Source organism: Corvus cornix, chromosome 1A, assembly GCF_000738735.6.
Source record: "Corvus cornix cornix isolate S_Up_H32 chromosome 1A, ASM73873v5, whole genome shotgun sequence".
NCBI classification, from domain to species: domain Eukaryota; kingdom Metazoa; phylum Chordata; class Aves; order Passeriformes; family Corvidae; genus Corvus; species Corvus cornix.
In genome coordinates this window covers 50,977,674-50,994,387 of record NC_047057.1, presented here as the reverse complement: position 1 = coordinate 50,994,387, position 16,714 = coordinate 50,977,674, and the positions used below count along the sequence as shown (strand labels likewise).

At 48.2% G+C, this 16,714-nt stretch overlaps 1 protein-coding gene and 1 long non-coding RNA gene across 4 annotated transcripts in view; one reads left to right on the top strand and one right to left on the bottom strand.

The window, feature by feature from the left end:
- LOC120411940 overlaps positions 1-12,201 on the top strand; it is a 13,357-nt gene extending 1,156 nt beyond the window's left edge. The window contains exons 2-3 of the long non-coding RNA XR_005604535.1: positions 6,831-7,018; positions 11,840-12,201. This is a non-coding gene — a long non-coding RNA (uncharacterized LOC120411940). The remainder of the gene's footprint in view (positions 1-6,830; positions 7,019-11,839) is intronic.
- IL2RB (interleukin 2 receptor subunit beta) lies at positions 2,473-16,714 on the bottom strand. 3 transcript variants are annotated; one of them, XM_019292709.3, is made up of 10 exons: positions 16,414-16,714; positions 15,048-15,145; positions 14,594-14,720; positions 13,091-13,205; positions 11,804-11,915; positions 11,132-11,280; positions 10,512-10,698; positions 8,751-8,847; positions 6,839-6,923; positions 2,473-5,471 (listed from the first exon to the last, which is right to left on the bottom strand). In XM_019292709.3, exons 2-10 carry the CDS (start codon positions 15,127-15,129, stop codon positions 4,644-4,646), a joined length of 1,782 nt encoding a protein of 593 aa, XP_019148254.2. In that variant the 5' UTR covers positions 15,130-15,145; positions 16,414-16,714; the 3' UTR covers positions 2,473-4,643. The 3 variants fall into 3 exon arrangements, with proteins under 3 accessions (XP_019148254.2, XP_010408847.2, XP_010408846.2); XM_010410545.4 differs by lacking the exon at positions 16,414-16,714 and having other exon boundaries at positions 2,473-5,086; positions 5,180-5,471; positions 15,048-16,384; XM_010410544.4 differs by lacking the exon at positions 16,414-16,714 and having other exon boundaries at positions 10,527-10,698; positions 15,048-16,384.

Here is a 16,714-nt window from a genome sequence, read left to right as displayed (position 1 = left end):
AATCTGATCTATCTAAGCAAGCATACCACATCTATCACCACAGGCTTTTGAATCAACCAAGGACCCAAACCCTTGATCAGATGTGACTTCAGAGGAATTCTTTTACTGCAAGTACCCCTTACTTTCTGTTTCTCCACAGTAAAAAAAAGGAAGAGATGTGGGAGGAGGCTGAGAGTGATATCTATTTATGAACAACGTATCCTGGAAAGGAGATGAGAGATGTGACAGCTATCTTTGCTGTCTCTAGGCTTAAGATAAAGAGAGGACTCGTGCCTGTGGCTGCTAGCTTGATATTTTCTACACCAATATTTTCCACACAGTGCTGTTATTCAGCTTTGGTTTGCCTCTGGTACTGATGGACACGGTCGTGGCGTGTTTCTGTGGGTTTGTGAACTACGCACGGTGTTTTCGTGGGCTCGAGAGGCGACTGCTCCCCGTGTGACATTTCCAAAGAGCTGTTGGGAACCCAGCAGTGAAAGGTCCCCAAATCACTGAGAGTGTTACGAACTCTGGCATTTGCAACCTGTGTTACTCACATAGGAGACCACATGATCTCGTCTTCCTGGAAGAAAGGTCCGGTTATCGCCAGATCTGACGCTGAGCACTTCCTGCCGCAGTGTGTCACACATTCACACCCAGCATGGCTGCGAAAGCCATGCTAACAGCTTGCCAGCTCCAAAGCTGTCAACATTTTCACAAAAAAAAAGGGGGGGGGGTGTGGAAAAATACTGAGCCAGCAGGACAGTCCTCAGGAGCTTGCAACAGGATCACCTCTAACTCTGCTTTCTTTTTTAGGTGTCTTGAGTCCCTTGGGGCAGGGAGTAGGAAGGAGAGCTAAAAGTATATTAGTCTGAGCAAAACTTTACCTAGTTCCCTCTTTAGAAAAGCTGTTAATAACTTCCCCCCACCCCAAAGGACAGAAAAACAGTGTAGATTACTTAATATTTTGTTTATTTACAGAGAAGCAAACCTGTTTTTTTGTACTCAGCAGCAAGATGTACTCAGGAAGAGTACAGATACATAGTTTGGTCATGCAGAGAGAAAATTAGAAAGTCCAGCTACTCAATCTAGCCACTGTAATAAAAAATAACAAATACATTAATAACAAAAAGAGGGTCAAGGAGAATCTCCATCCTTCATTTGATGTGGCAGGGGAATATTGACATCAAGGGTGAGGCTGAGCTACTTAATGCCTTCTTTGCCTCAGTCTTTAGCAGGAAGACCAAATGTCTTCAGGGTACCCACACCCCTGAGCTAGGAGGGAAAGTCAGGGAGCAGAATAAACCTCCTGTAATCCAGGAGGAGGTAGTTAGTGACTAGCTGTGTCACTTAGACACTCCCAAGTCTGTGGGGCTGGATGGGATCCAACCAAGGGCACTGAGAAAACTGGCAGAACTCACCAAGCCACTTTTCATCATTTCTCAGCAGTCCTGGCTAGCCAGGGAGATCCCAGGTGACTGGAGGTTAGCCAGTGTGACACCCATCTACAAAAATTGTTGGAAGGAGGATCTGGGGAACTACAGCCCTGTCAGCCTGACCTCAGTGCCAGGAAAGGTCATGGCACAGGTCACCTTGAGTGCCATCACATGGCAGGCAGGGAATAAGGAAGGGATTTAGCCCAGCCAGCATGGGTTTAGGAAAGGAATGTCCTGCTTGAGCAACCTGATTTCCTTCTATGACAGGGTGACCCACTTGGTGGATGAGGGAAAGGCTGTGGATGCTGTCCACCTAATCTGGAGTAAAACCTTTTACACTGTCTACCACAGCGTTCTCCTGGAGAAAGTGGCAGCCCGTGGCGTGGATGTGTGTACTCTTTGTGGGGTAAAACACTGGATGGATGGCTGAGCCCAAAGAGTTGTGGTGATTGGAGTTGAATCCAGTTGGCAGCTAGCCAGCAGTGCTCCCCAGGGCTCAGTACAGGGGCCAGTCCTGTTTAAGGTCTATCGATAATCAGGATGAGGGCATCAAGGGCTCCCCTTTAGTCAGTTTGCAGATGACTCCAAGCTGGGCAGCAGTGTTGATCTGCTGCAGGGTAGGAAGGCTCTGCAGAGGGGTCTGGACAGGTTGGATTGATGAGCCAAGGCCAGTTGTATGAGGTTCAACAAGGTGAAGTGCCAGGTGCTGCCCTTGGGTCACAACAACCCCAGGCAGCGCTGCAGGCTGGGGGCAGAGTGGCTGAAAAGCAGCCCAGTGGGAAAGGACCTGGGGGTACTGGTTGACTGCAGCTGAACATCAGCCAGTGTGTGCCTTGGTGGCCAAGAAGGCCAATGGCATCCTGGCTTGTACCAGCAATAGTGTGGCCAGCAGGACCAAGGCAGTGATCATCCCCCTGTATGCAGCACTGGTGATGCCCCACCTTGAATCCTGCGTCCAGGATTGGGCCCCTCACTACAAGGAGGACACAGAGCTGTTGGAGTGTGTCCAGAGAAGGGCAGTGGAGCTGGAGAAGGATCTGGAACTCAAGTCCTGTGAGGAGCAGCTGAGGGAGCTGGGGATGTTTAGCCTGGAGAAAAGAAGGCTCAGGGGAGATCTTACTGCTCTCTACAGCTCTCTGAGAGGAAGTTGTGACACGGTGGAGGTCGGTCTCTTCTTCCAGATAACAAGTGATAGATCAAGAGGAAATGACTTCAAATGGCACCAGGGGAAGTCCAAGTCGGATATCAGGAAAAATGTCTTCACTGAAAGAGTGGTTAAACTTTGGAATAGGCTCCCCAGGGAAATGGTGGAGTCACATCTGAAGTGTTCAGAAAACAAGTAGATGTGGCACTTTGCAATATAGTTCAGTGGGCATGGTGGTATTCAGTCAAAATTTGGACTAGATAATCTTGAAGGTCTTTTCCAACCTTAGTGATTCTATGAAGGAAAATAGAAAAGCTTAAGAAGGTCTACATGAGGACAGTGCAGCTTGGATCCTTGGCCCATGTAGGATAGCAAACTGCCCATCAGAGGCAAGGGAGTTTGTGTCTCTTTTCAAAGTCCACATGGGAAGATTCTAAAAGTACAGGAAACAGCTGGAAAAACCTGATGCTTCCTTATCTGGGAAGCTGTGGGGTCCTCTCCTGTTTTCTCCTGGACATAATGGAGCAGTCTATGTCTTGAGACAGGTGGTGAAGAAACTGATGAGAGAATAGTTCCCAGAGCCCTCCCAGCTACAAGCAGGCTCAACTCCTCCGAGAAGCTCTTTTGAAGTGAAATCCAAGCCAGAGGGTGACCCTGCACCTGGGACTCATAATGATATTCAGGATGCATACTGCCAGGTCAGGTAACAGTGTAGGAGGAGGAAACTCCATGATTGGACAGGCAGAGGTAGGAAAGAATTAGTTCTAGTTGACACTCACAGCTGTGACAGGAGCACTAACAAGTTCAATATCCTTGAGCTTTCTGGTATAAATTCTCTTAGAAGAGTTTTTAGGAGATAAGAGGAACTCTTAGCACATGGCTAAGGTATTTTCCCACTGCTGAAAAGTCCAGAAATATGGCAAAAAAATGGACAGATGGTAGAAATGGTCAATGCAGGGGTCGATGTAACCAGAACAACTTGTCTTCCTTCGCCTTACCACTTCTGTGGCTTTTCCTCAACCCAGATCAGGGCATGTAGAGGAAGAAGAACAATGAAGTGCTATCCCGATTCTTTGTAAGTGGATTGAGGTTTTCTGTTCAGTAAAGGTGCTGATTCGTGGGTTGCTTTTCTGGGCTCATTCACCACATCTTTGCCGCTAATTAGGCAATGGTTTCCCTTGAGCAATGGAAGGAATAGGCAGCACCGTTGTGCTGTTTTCCACTAATACAGGATGTGGGATGAACTATTCTGCAATCAGCTTATCGTAGTCAAAAAACCGTAGCTTGCCAGCAGGGCAGAAAGGCTTTCGATTTCATGAAAAATATTGTAGCAAAATGGGAAACTGTCTGAGTTCTTTTTACTGCCACCATCAGAGCTGGAGGAAAGAAAGAGAGGGAGGGGATTTCCCCAGTATTTTTAACCCAATAATGGGGATTTCTTTTTTACACTGCACTGCTTAGACAGCTGACACAGTTGTACTCTGAGCCGACCTTAGAGACTCTAAGGTCTAGACTCTCAAGTCTAAAGCTGGACCAAGTAGCTTAGGATGTAATCTCTGCTTAAAACCTAAAGTGGGGACATCATAGAAAAAAATCACACCCTTGGTCAGTCAGGAGGAGATGTGTTCATCCATTTCATCTTCAACCCCAGCACTGACTGGCAGTGTTATTGTCCCCTGTACAAAATCGCATCTTCAGGCACTTCTCCCTCCCATTAGAGGTTTTTAGGCCAGGATGAGGCAAACAGACCATATGCTTGCTCAGCCTCAAAGCTGAGTGCTATTTTACACCAAAATGCAGAGCATGGAAGTGCTGGCACAGTCTCCTGCTGGGAGCTGGGAAGGGAAAAACGAGATGGTGAGGTTTGGAGTGTCACTTGAGAAGTGTGAGGAGTTTCTACACCATCGGAGCCAGTAATAACAGAAAAACAGGTTCAGTTATGAAGGTGAGTCCTTGTTGGCCTGTGTTCTCAGCCTCATTAGTGAGCAGTCCCGATGGGATTGATGCTGAAGTTACATTCATGTCCGTCTAGCCCTCCCTGCAGGGGTGGCCTTCCCCACCTGTGGGTCTCCTCCAGGCAGATCCTAGACAGAGCAATGGCTGTACTGGCTCTGGAGGTCCCCCAGAGAAAGGTAGGCACCAGTGTTTGGGACCTGGCTGGAGAAGGCTGTTTTGCATGGATCCTCATCCTGCCTTTGCCTTAGAGGTGGAGGCTGGGAGAAGGCAGAGGTAGCACTTGCTGCTGGTGTGCAGGGGTCAGTTGGAGGACCCCCCTTCCCACTCCCTTCCGTTACAGTGACAGTATCGCTGTCCTGCAGGTCCGGTGGGTCAGGAAAGTCAGTGTCCAGCTGGCACATGGGCCCAACAGGTTGTGAAACTGCTTTGTCCATCACCTTCTCATCCTGTTCCAGAAACGGTGTTGGTGAGGTCCCTTCACTCGACTGGAGAGCCCCAGGAACAGCCATGGCCTGCTGGGCTTCACATTCTGTCTGTTCCATGAAGGAGCTGTTTTGGGAGCCCTGGGTTGCTTCAATACAGTGAAAGAAGTTGCTGGGCAACACGTTCATGCCCTCTGCCAGTGTGCAGAGGTCTGGGGAGGGGAGAGCCTGGTAACACTCACCATCCTTGCTGCCACTGCCCTCCTGGGTGAAAGGCTCGTAGGTGAAGTAGACCTGACAGGGCTGGATCTCAAAGGAGTTGGAAAGGTGGAAGAAGAAGTAGCCTTGGTTGGTGTAGCAGCTGGATCCAGATTGCACACTGGTTTCTACAGAAGAATCAGGAGTCAGGGTTCCCTTGGAAAGTAGAAACTGGGATTCCTGGTCATTCTTCTGCATCACCTCGAGCATGGAGATCTCTGGGATTGTGCTGTTCAAGCAGTAGGAAGATGTGGAGAATGGGGAGGAGAGCCATTTCTGATGGGAAAGAAACATGAGAGAGAGAGACTGTGACTACCAAAGTATAGCACTCAGAGGGGAACCAAAGGTTTCTTCTATTGAGTGGCCACTGCAGTCAAGTGACCTGTTCTCTGTCCAAGCAAGAGTTACCAGAGGTGGTGGGGATGGAAATTCACATTCTTGATGTCTCATCTGCAGGATTTGCGGAGAGAGCATGTCATTCTGTCACTTTAAAATCAAGAGTGGACCTTGTCAGCCTATGCTTGAGATTTCTGGAGCAGGGAATTTAAGATGGACAAATAAAGTGACACGAAGGGAATAGAAAAGATAGGAAAAAACCTTACAAGACCATAAGATGAAGTGAAGCATGAAAAACAGTATTGAGGTGCATTTCATGCAATCTATTCCTCGGTGCTGAACAAGCCTCTGATACATGCACATGGCCGTATGCAGATTTCTTGTCTAAAGTGCTCTTCCAGGCCCCTTGTGCCTAATTTTCACATTCATCATGAGCAACATCCTGCAGCGCATCATTATCCTTAAAAATAAACTGCTTTTGATGACACCCAAATCCATTGCCTTTATGGCTTGTAAAGCAAATTTTTCAAGTTCTTTCTGCACTGATAAAGTGTCTTCAGTGCCTGCTGCACACCCGTTCCCCTACTCTGTACTCTTTCCCTGTAGTTCAAGCTTTCTAAGCCTTTTTGCACCTCGGCTTTTCCAAAGCTTTGCTGTCTCTGGACCCTCTGCAGTTTGTTTCCACCCTCCTTACACTTGGGATCACCTCCCACGCCTTGCACCTGATGCTCCCTTTAATACTGCACAGAACGGTAATTGTCTCCTTGCAGCTGCCCATACTCACAGAGAGCCTAGGGCAAGGGGAATAGTGGAGTGGAAAAAAAGGGGAAGAGACAAAAATGCAAGGAATTGCTAAAGTGCTATCCAGTGTGATGGCAATTCACATCAGGAGCAGAGGAGAGGCTCACAGGAGGCTCCCCTCCACAGAGAGGGGATCACAGCAGGAAATCTGGGGAAGAGCTGGGCATCCTAGGGCAGGCAGGGAGGCACTCAACTGGGAGGGAAGGGGATCTTGAGAGGCCAAACTCCCTCCTGCAGGTCCCTTGTTTTCTCTCAGGCTGCCAATTATGGGAGCAGGGTTTGCTGTGTTTTGCGTGGTTTGCCATTTCTCTGTAATTAGAGATGCCTTGGCTGAGTGTCAGGTTTCAGAAGGTCAGAAAATAGAACTTAAGAAGAGAACCCAGCAGCTGGTGCTACAGGCACATATATCATGTGTGCATGTGTAGGTCTATCTGTCCTGGGCACGTGCAGCTGGACGCTCCTTTCCCTCATTTCCCCCTCCTATGGTTCCATCCCCAGTCCAATACCTGAATGTCACCGCCGTGCACCGAAACGAGTGGGGGAAAGAACTTCTCAGGATCTGGGATGTGAATCTTCAGGATCTTCTTAAACCTTGAGGAAAGAGAATGAGAAGGACAAATGAAGCAGGGCCTGATCCTGATCACTGTCGCTGTGGTGGGGGTGGAAGAGTGGACTGCAATTCACAGGTACTGCCCTGGCATGGGGGAGAGGTAAAACAAGGTCGAGCCTGAGGGCTGTCCTTGCTCACGTGGTCTGAGAGGCACTAGCTGAGCCATGAGATGTGCAGAGATGAGACAGATAAACCTGGCATTGGAAAATACGCTTCCCTCAGCCTTTTCCCTGGGGAAGGGGTTTTCCTGGTTTTAGTGGTTTCTTCCTTGCCTTGCCTGGTCACCTTAACCTCTCCACACACCCCCTTCAGCCCCTGTCCTGATGACAAGCTGAGCAGACCTCCCTTGTTTCCAAGCTCCCACTGCTGTGAGCTGCCCCTTCTTTGTTTTGCTGCCACCACAATGACACCACAGGGACCATGTGGCCTGAGCAGGGCCATCAGTGGGAAAGCTGTGCCACAGCTCTCTGCCCTCCTAGCAGGGTGCTGCATGGTACAGCTGTGGCACACTGGCCATGCAAGCCACCTGAGTGAGTACACCTTGCATCGGTCCAGAGGCCTCTCCTTCACTGGAACCGCTGCGTTGTCATCCTGAGGCAGCATGAAGTGATCTAATCTGCTCCTCAGTTCCTCAGGGTGGTTGGATCATCTTGTCATTCCTTTGCAGAAGCTTTGCTGTAGGATTTTCTAAGGAAAAACCTTCCTGACCTCTGGAGGCAATTGGTGTACTCTCTGAAGCATCAGAACTTGCTAGTTCTTGCATATAAACTACCTTACATCATTGCAGATGCTATTTTTATTCATGCATGTCTAATCCTTCCTTGCATCTTACCTCAGCATTATTCTGCACTCAATTCCCCTAGGTTAATTATACTTTGTGGAGAAAGAAGGCCTTTTTAACTCTCTCTGTGCTGTACATCTAGCACTTCCTCAACTTTGTGTTATGACTCAGGGTAAAAGAGTGACCAATGACTTTCTCAGTATCCATCTTCCTTCAGCACAGCTCTCTGTCTTTCCTTACAGAGAAACCATCCAGCCTCTGCAGCTTCATCCCTGAGGATGTTTGTCCCTGCTCCCTGCCATGAATATCAGCACCCTGCTTCTTTACCCCTGACCTGAGATGAGAAAACCTGTGACTGTTTCTAACCTTGCCAAGCTGACAGGTCACTGTTCCTATTATTGTGTGGAATAACCTTGTGAGACACTTTCAGTCCCTAATAAAAGCAGTGTCTGGGTAGAAACACTGGCAAAGAGGTCTTGAAGCATCATATGGGTTTTATCAGTGCATGAGGACTGCACAGACCAGGGAGAACAAGAATTGTACTCCTCGCTCAGGAGTTTTGCTTGCAGACCAAAGTCACCTCATCCTGCCTGAGCTCTTGCTGGAATGTTTAAATGAGAAGGTAGTGGTAACCAGGCTTGCTTGGTTTTTGCTGCAGGGAGAGTGCTCAACCCAGTGGCCTGCTTTTGAAGAGGCAATTTTGATGCACCCCTGCTAGGAAACACCACTCTAACCCCTGGGAAGCAGATGTGTTGATGCAGCTGTTTTAAATTTAGCCAGGGCATAGCACCAGGGCATGGCACCAGGGCATGGCACCAGGTCACCAGGCACAATACGACAGTATTGGTGGTGGTGTTATTTCTCCACAGGCAAATATCAGTCTCAGAAGGTTGGGCTATAAACCATAAATTGGTTGGCTTAAAGCTGTCTCTATCCTGAGTAACATCAGGTGAAAAATAATCTGAGTTTTGAGAGTACACACAAGGTACAGGAGAGGAACAGAGATGTAAACTTAATTCTCAATTACCATTTCAGGGTCCGTAAGTTAATAAGGAAGGCAGTCCCAATGATCACGAAGAGGAAAGTGCTCACTATAAGAACTGGCAGGACTGGCTGGGATGTTCCTGCAAGATGAGAAAGAATGCGGAAATGGCTGTGAAAATGTAACCAGGATTCTGGAGGTAGAAGCTGCAGCCCTCTCATGGCTGTTCAAGGTGATCAAAGTGGGCCTTTGTTATAATTTTATATAATATTATAATAATACATAGAATTGTAATATACATGTCAGAGTATGAGTGGGTTCTGCTGTGTTGTGTTGGGTGCCTTTGAGCTGATACGGGTTTCAGAGCCTAAGTGTTGCTTAAGAGATAATCTGTGCTGAACAGCTTGAGCTCCCTGTTCACAACAGCACCACAGCTAGGGCTTGCCACAGATGAGGTGGCACAGTCTGCTGCTGATTGAAGTGTCCACCAACCCGTCTGTTTCATTGCCAAGGAAAGCAGGGACTCCTAAAACCAGCTAAAAGTGGGGTTGGAGGCTTGAAGCAGCATTAATGGTCAGTGGGGGAGGGAGTCATGGGGTCCACAAGTCTCTGAGAATGCAAGAGGATAAGGATAGAGAAGGCTAGGGATCAAGGGACTGGCTTCTTTCTTTTGAGAGGTGTAGGAAAGCATCAGGAACCTTCCTAGTCAAAGTTTACAGCTTCACACCATATTTTAGTACTTGGATTGTAGGGTTAGGACAAAGAGACTGGGTTCCCACGTTGCCAGGGCTGCCAGCACTCCTCAGGCTTGTTTGGCGCCATCTCAAACTTTCCTTGATCTGTCTCTTTCACACGTATCTCCCCAGTGCACCTTTGCTTGGTCTTGCTATTCTGGTGCCTGTTTCCTCTGCCTGCCCCTCATCTCCTCCCATCCCTTGTGTCCCTTGGTCTGGTCATGCAGAGAGTCTCTGGAGAAGTTATGAGAGAACAGAGGAAAATAAAAGACAGAGGAGACATTTTTAGCACATTCTCTCTTTCCCTGTCCTTGAGATGCTACTCAGATCACTTTGTCTCCTCTGCCTCTGGTACCCTGGTTATCTTTGGGTCTTGGTTGCTATGACAACTGGTTGCGGCTGTATCCTATTCTCTGACATCACACACTGTCAAAATTTGATCGCCACAGCAACACAGTGCCCTTTCTAAACATAGCTCCTCTGTTTATACCAACACCAGGAACAACAGGGAGGGGTTGAGCAGGGGCAGGATGGGGGCAACATGAGAAGGAATAACCTCTACCTGCTTATTTTTTGGGAAAAAAAAATGACAGAGGCCACAGCCAGTGCCTCACCGAAGGGCATTATCTTTCAAGGCTGGAAGTTCATGCAGTGACCGATGCAAATCTCAGCAGATCTTTCTTTGAAAGGGTCTTATCATGCATGTAAGTCAGTGAGTCTCTCCCAGTTTCCACGAGACTTTGCTTCCCGGGCTCAGGTGTTCTTCAGCTCAGGAGCTGAGAGCCATTTCACTGCATTTCACTGATCAATACCTCCACTGAACTGGGCCATTTTAGGAAGCTGGGAGAATGTTCCTAGGTAACATTAGCATCTGGGAAAATGCCAGTCCTGGCCACTGCTTCTGCTGGTCAGACATCTGTCCTTACTGATCAGGAGGGACAGTTTTCAGCCTTTCTACTGCTCTTTGGTCAACACAGTCCTCCCTACACATCTTCCTTCAGCTTCTCACCCTGTTTTGGCCATTCTACCTTGTGTGCCCTGAGTCCCCATTTTCCCCTCCAGGTCAGACTACCTGACTGATCCTTACGGTCAGCGTGTGTCCTCCACAGGACCGGCTTGCTCCAGTCACTCCACATGCCTTTGTAGGTGCTTCTGGCACTCGGCCTTGCACGGACAGCTGCCTCGTATTTCGAGTTGGGTGAGAGTCTCTCAAAATTTGTCCACATCTGGTCCTGTTCAATGGGCAAGTTTGCAGCCTCCTGGCAGTAGGGAGAATTTAGAACATCGTCAACACCTTGGTTTACAGCCTCACATACCCATCTTTTCCAAGGCCCTCAGAGAAGACCTGTCTCAAAACCTTATACCTCCTGCACTCCTTGTTCACCCTGAAGGAAAGTTCTTCTTCACTTTGCTTTTTTCATCCCTTTCAGGTCTGTCCTGGAACTGTCTGAATTTTTTTTGTGACAGCACTAAGTAAAATAGGATCCCCATCTGCCTCCTTGTCATCACCAAACACTGGCAGCAGGTGACACAGATAAAAGAACGGGGGCTGTCATCCACTCTCCAGCTTCACCAAAACTGGTTACATTCTGAGAGGAGGCCCAGGAGCAAGTCTTGGGTTACATAAACAAGACCAGGATTCATCCAGGATTCATATGGTAACACATCCCAGTTTCTCCCTCTGGTACTCACCTCCCAGGACTGACTCACATGTCGGTACCGCACTTGGTACTCCCGTCTCCCTTCCAAATAGTGAGAGGAAATATTCAGGCTCCATGTTAGGTTGGAGGTGTTTTCAGTTATGTTAGCCACCTGAAGGTTTCCTGGAGGCCTCAGCTTTACTGGAAAGAGAGAAGAAGCAGGGCTGATATCCCTATACTCTGCCCATAACAGGACTGCACATCAAGCCCCTCAGCAGCAGGACATCTCCTTGAGACAGGTAAACTCACATATCCAGCAAAACAATGTCCCAAGCAGATGTTTTTCTTCTGGGTTAGTGAGCTGAATCCTTTCAGCAAAGACTGATGCATGCCAAAGCTGTCTTAAAGAAGGGTGGAAGCACATAACTAGTGTGGGGGCAGAGGAAGAGCAGCAGGACTTTCCGTCCTTCTAGCAGCACATATTTTTCAGGAAGGCAGCTGAGATATACCTGTTTGAATCCAGATAAGGGACAGGACAGGATGTGACTGGCATGACAGAGGTGCGAGTGGCAGCAGTCAACATTGTGCTCATTGTAGCAGGGGACAAGCAAAAGACCAAGCCTTAAAATCAGCTGTGGGTGTTGCACAGGGGTGGAGGAGGAAGGGAAATCAGCTATCCTCTCATGGGGAAGCTTCAGAGACCAGAAGACAGATGAGTACTCACTATTTGCAAATGGATTGAAGTTTTTTATTTCCACAGGTATTTTGTTCTCATTCTCTCCAGTTTGGCAATGGACAGACAAGTCAAGACGGTCTGAAATGGTGAAGCACTGATTCTGCAAGGAAAATTAACCACTGCTGACAATGAAACCTCGTGAATAAGCATTCAGATTTCTAAGCATTGCCTATGCATAAGATGTTTAGGAATACTTGACAATAAATATGGAAGGTATTTGTGGTGGAAGGGCATAAACCTCAGTGGTGAGTGAGGAACCAAAAATTTATATTTCATGTGGTTGGATTGTTTCTTGGTTTGTTGGCAAGAAGGGCACAAAATATTGTGATACATTAATTTCCTGGGATTCCTGTATGTGCTGACTAAGCAGAAAAGAAGTTACTCTCTATGAGTGACATTTATTGAGAAATTTTGTTTTTATGAAAGCATTTTAAGTCCCCTGGTAAGACTGAAACTGCATTAGTATTAAACATGACACTTGAGATGCAATGATGCTGAAGGGCCACATACACCATACAGTACTGAACAAGCAACAAATTAGCTTGATTGGAAAGAAAAGACTTTGGAGCTATATACCCACCCTGAAATTTGTCTTTGCACATGATATACAAATATATGAAAGCTTGTCTGTCGTTAGAACTGGTTGTGACTTTATCAATAAAAATATTAGCTCAAATTTGGGTGGGTGTTTTCTGAAAATATGGGGACTGCAGTGACTCTGGGTATGGCTGATGGAAATACATAATGAATCTAAAATATGAGTGATTTAAATACGGAATAATAGTTAGATTTGCATCACCATCATCTCCAATGATGTGTTGCTGTTGCATCTTGCTTTAGACACATCTAACCCCACTTCACAGTAGCTAATGATCTGGAAAATGGTATTGATCCTTTCCAGGAAAATGAGTTCAGGAGGTGACCTCAGAGCTGGTGGTGATGCCCATCCCTCCTCAGAGGAAGAGATTAGGGCCAAACCCAGGTAACAGAGACATGGGACACTGCATATGATCTGTCTGTCCTGCAGCTCTTCTGCATGGGTCAGGCCAGTGTGGCCCAGCTCACAAGGAAGACAATCCCTCCTGCAGGGATACCCACAGGAGTCATGTATATCAACAGTACAAAACACCAAGCCCAATCCCAGAACCAGAGTCAGGGATTAGGTCTGGGCTTTTTGTACTACTCCTGGATGCCACAGTGTTTATACACCCAAAATGCATATATAAATCCTTTCCACCCTGTCATTAGCCAGGACATCCCAGATGAATTACTCACATTAACGTTTTGGTTGAAGGTTTTGTTGCATCTCCTCAGCCCTGTCATATTCTCTGCCTTGAGTAATGTGCAGTGCTTCTTGCGTTTTTCAGGTGGGGGAAAGAACTCCAGTGAGCTGGGAAGGTTGTTTCATAGTTAGTCAAATATTATGTAACACTAAAGGGCTTTCAAAGCATTTTACATCCTACTGTATTTGCTGAACAGGTTACAGCAAAGATCTAATCCTACTTTCTCTCCCCATTGTATCACTCAAACAAATTTTATGTGCTGGCACATGGAAGTCAATGCACCCCTGTTATTTCAAGGCAAAGGTAATAGCAGATTTCCAGTTTCAAAGACTTCACAAAACCCTCTTCCTATCTTCTCTGCTTCCTGTTGATTTCAGAGGGCATGCAGAGCCCAAACTCACCTACAGCAACGTGGCCCTGGAAGACAGGTGCCTGTTTCAGCTCCTCTAGGATTTACAGGTCTCCTTCCAGCCACTGACAGCCCTGTAGGATCTCAGATACTGAGTGACATGTACCTTCTGAGCCAGGTCACATCTCAGTCAGCCAGAACAGGACATCACAAGTGGTAGCACTACACCATGACCTCTCTTCTGCTCTAAGTGTGGCTGGAGCAGCTGGGGGGTGTCTGACTGATCTGCCTGTAAGGTCAGATCAGGCCTGGGACTTGCTGATGGTGGGGAGGAGTTTTTTCCTACAGCACTGGTCAAACAAATCCAGCCACAGTGTCTGATTCACATTCATGGAGCAACATAAATATTTCAACTTTCTAGGTCCATGCACCAGCCCCAGGACATATTTGCCAATCTGACCCCATTGGTGGTGTCTCTATGACAGTGACAAGTAACCCACTCAATGCCAGAATCACAGTGAGCCTCTCCTTAGGACAGGCACCCAGGGGAGTCCTGGGCTAGGCTGGCAACCCTCCTGGCTGCAGATGTCCTATTTGGAGGTGACAGAGAGTCAGCCCACCCCCTCTGCAGGACTGGGCAAACACCTCCCCTGTGCTGGGAGGCATATGGGAGAGGAAAACACCATGAACTGGAAGAGGTGAAAGAGCCAGGGGAGAGAAGTGGGACAATCTTTTTCTTCATTCATTGTTACTCAGGGTGCAACATCTCATCTCATCCTGGCAACCACCAAATGGCCTCTGTATAACTTCAATTCCATCCTTCTCCAGCCCATCTCCATACATCCTCATTTTCCATGGAAAATGCCTTTCTGTCCCGAGGGTGGCTGACAAGGAAAAGGGATTTTCTGAAAAGCGAAGTTCAGATAGAACCAAGGAGCTGGAAGATGGGTTGTGCTAGACAGTTTGGGACTGTCAGATGGCAAACACTGAGCAGTGGCTGCCAGCATCTCAGCCCACCTGGGGTTAGAGACAGAATTCAAGACAAAACACCTCAGCTCTGTGACTCCACTACACCTGGCCTGGGAAGGGGAAGCCTACATTTTTGTTAAGTGGCATTGTTTTTCCTCAGCCTCTCCAGTCACCCACCTGTCACAAAAGCCATTCTTTGATAAAATCTCCAGCTGGCAGGGTGCTTCAACCAGATCCCTGCCCGGGTCCCAGTCACAGAAGAGAGCTGCCCGTGAGTCATACCAACAAGTGAGGCTGGAGGCACCTGCCAGCAGAGAAGAAATGGACAGCAGTGTGGCCCAATTAGCATCGATGCTCGGCATTAACCACCACCCCGGACAATTCTGCCCCATCCCAAACTACAGACTGACTCCTCTGCTGGACAACTCCAAGTAAGAAAGGCAGAGCCACTCATTTCTCTATATCCTTGGAGGCTGATGTGCTCGTAAGAGACCGGTAATACTGCAACCTCCTCTGGCTGTATGTTACAACACAAACATTGCACAGCAGCATACTGTGGCACACTCACTGCCCTGGCTGACTCCCCTCCCTGTTCACCCAGCTGGCACAGGTGAAAGGAATCGCTTCTTACCTTGCGCCGAGTCTAATGCGCATGAGGGAGGCATGAGGCTGAACAGGCAGAGGTGAGACAGAAGCAGCAATGAAGGCTTCATCAGTACTGGTGACACACTGAAAGAGAGAAGACACCCCCACAACACAGCTCAGCAGTGGAACTTGGGAAGATGTCAAGATGTCATCTCACAGGCGGCATCCACGGTCCTGGGATGCAGTGCCAGTCTTCTGGGTTCAGAAACTCATATCCCTTCCACGCCAGAGCCTGCACGTCTCCCTCAGCACCTCACTGCTTTCCTGCCTTGGGTGCTTTGCTCAGCAGTGAAGCTGTTCACAGGGCAGCACAGAGAGGCTGCTTGGAGGAATCATATCTTCTGAAAGCGCGTGAGCGAGCGCACAGCGGTCCGCGCACGTTGTCTTAGGCTGCTTGCTGACTCAGGTAGAGAGTGCTGCCTCGGCTGCGCACAGCCTGCACTTTGAAGAGCTTCTTTTTTTGGTAAACCCTAGGGCTGAAATAACTAGGTGCTTGCTGAGTAAGAGGGTCTCTGGATGCAACTGGCAGAAGTTAGTTGCAGAGCTCATGGCTTAGGAGGCAGATTTTGAATACCATGTTTGGGACAGGTGGGGGAATCAGGGAGAAGAAAGTGTTTACCAGGTCCTAGAAAGTCAAGGCTTTACCATATCAAAAAAATATTACATAGCTGTGCACAAACTATGCATCATCCCTTCCAAGTAGACCCTTGCTCTGCCTTGGAAGGAGTAATGATTTTAGGTATCAGAAAAGTTGGGCTTGGTAATAAGGAAACTCAGCAGCAGCCCTCATCCAGCCCAGGCACCCAGGGAGCCTCCTTGTCTTACAAAGCCTGTACAATCATGTTCCATATCAGACAGACTGGTCTCACGGTCTTCTCATCCAAGACTCTCTCTCTCCCCATCCACCTGGACACCCGTACCTTGAGATCTGCCTTTGCCCACAGGAGAAGGACCCACCCTCACCTCTCACCAGCCCTGGAGCTCAGGCAGACCTGAGCAAAACAAGAGGGGAGTCCCACTGGACCTTGCTGGGACTGCCAGAGGAGTGGGAAGAGAGGGTTTATAAAGGGCTGGCATGAGCTTACTACCAATTCCCGTTGTGATAAAAGATTAGGTTCAGAGGAAGAAAAACATGATGACAACACATTAGCAGACAGGGGAGAGAGAGAAAGTGGGCGGTGTGGTAGTGAGATGTGGGGTATGATTTGAGAGGATTGTGGAGAGACAGAGAGATAAATACGTTCTCAGCCCTTCCCAACGGCAAGATTCAGTTTGTCAGATTGAAACTCCTTCTAAGATGCTTTCAGGTCAGCCACCCCCATGTGGGAGAGAGCTGGCATTGCCCCCTTTACCTTCCAGCTCCAGTCACTGAGCAGTCTGGACGAAGGGAGTGCCTGGGGTCGTGAGGTTGGATGGCAGCAGGTGCTGATTGTCAAATAGTGAGGGGAAGGGCAAGGGGAAAAAGGGAGAGCGATGAAGGCAGGTATCCTGGCTCAGCTCATGTCCACAAGAGAAGAGGTGCCTCCAGCCCAGCAGTTCTGCTCCAAAGCTGTTTCTGTCATACATGCATGGTCTCTCTCTGTCTTCTCCCTCTCACCTGTGCACAGGAAGCTGCTGCTTGCTTGCCTTGTCAGACTGAGACAAGGCCCCGAA

Bases quoted from the DNA above. Each gene is read 5' to 3' on its own strand.
- IL2RB (XM_019292709.3), bottom strand. From the start codon at position 15,129: ATGAAGCCTTCATTGCTGCTTCTGTCTCACCTCTGCCTGTTCAGCCTC. The intron at 11,916-13,090 runs GTGAGTAATTCA...TTTTCCTTGCAG, and splicing joins CCTTCAACCAAAACGTTAAT to AATCAGTGCTTCACCATTTC. The intron at 10,699-11,131 runs GTGAGTACCAGA...CCCTACTGCCAG, and splicing joins ATGTGAGTCAGTCCTGGGAG to GAGGCTGCAAACTTGCCCAT.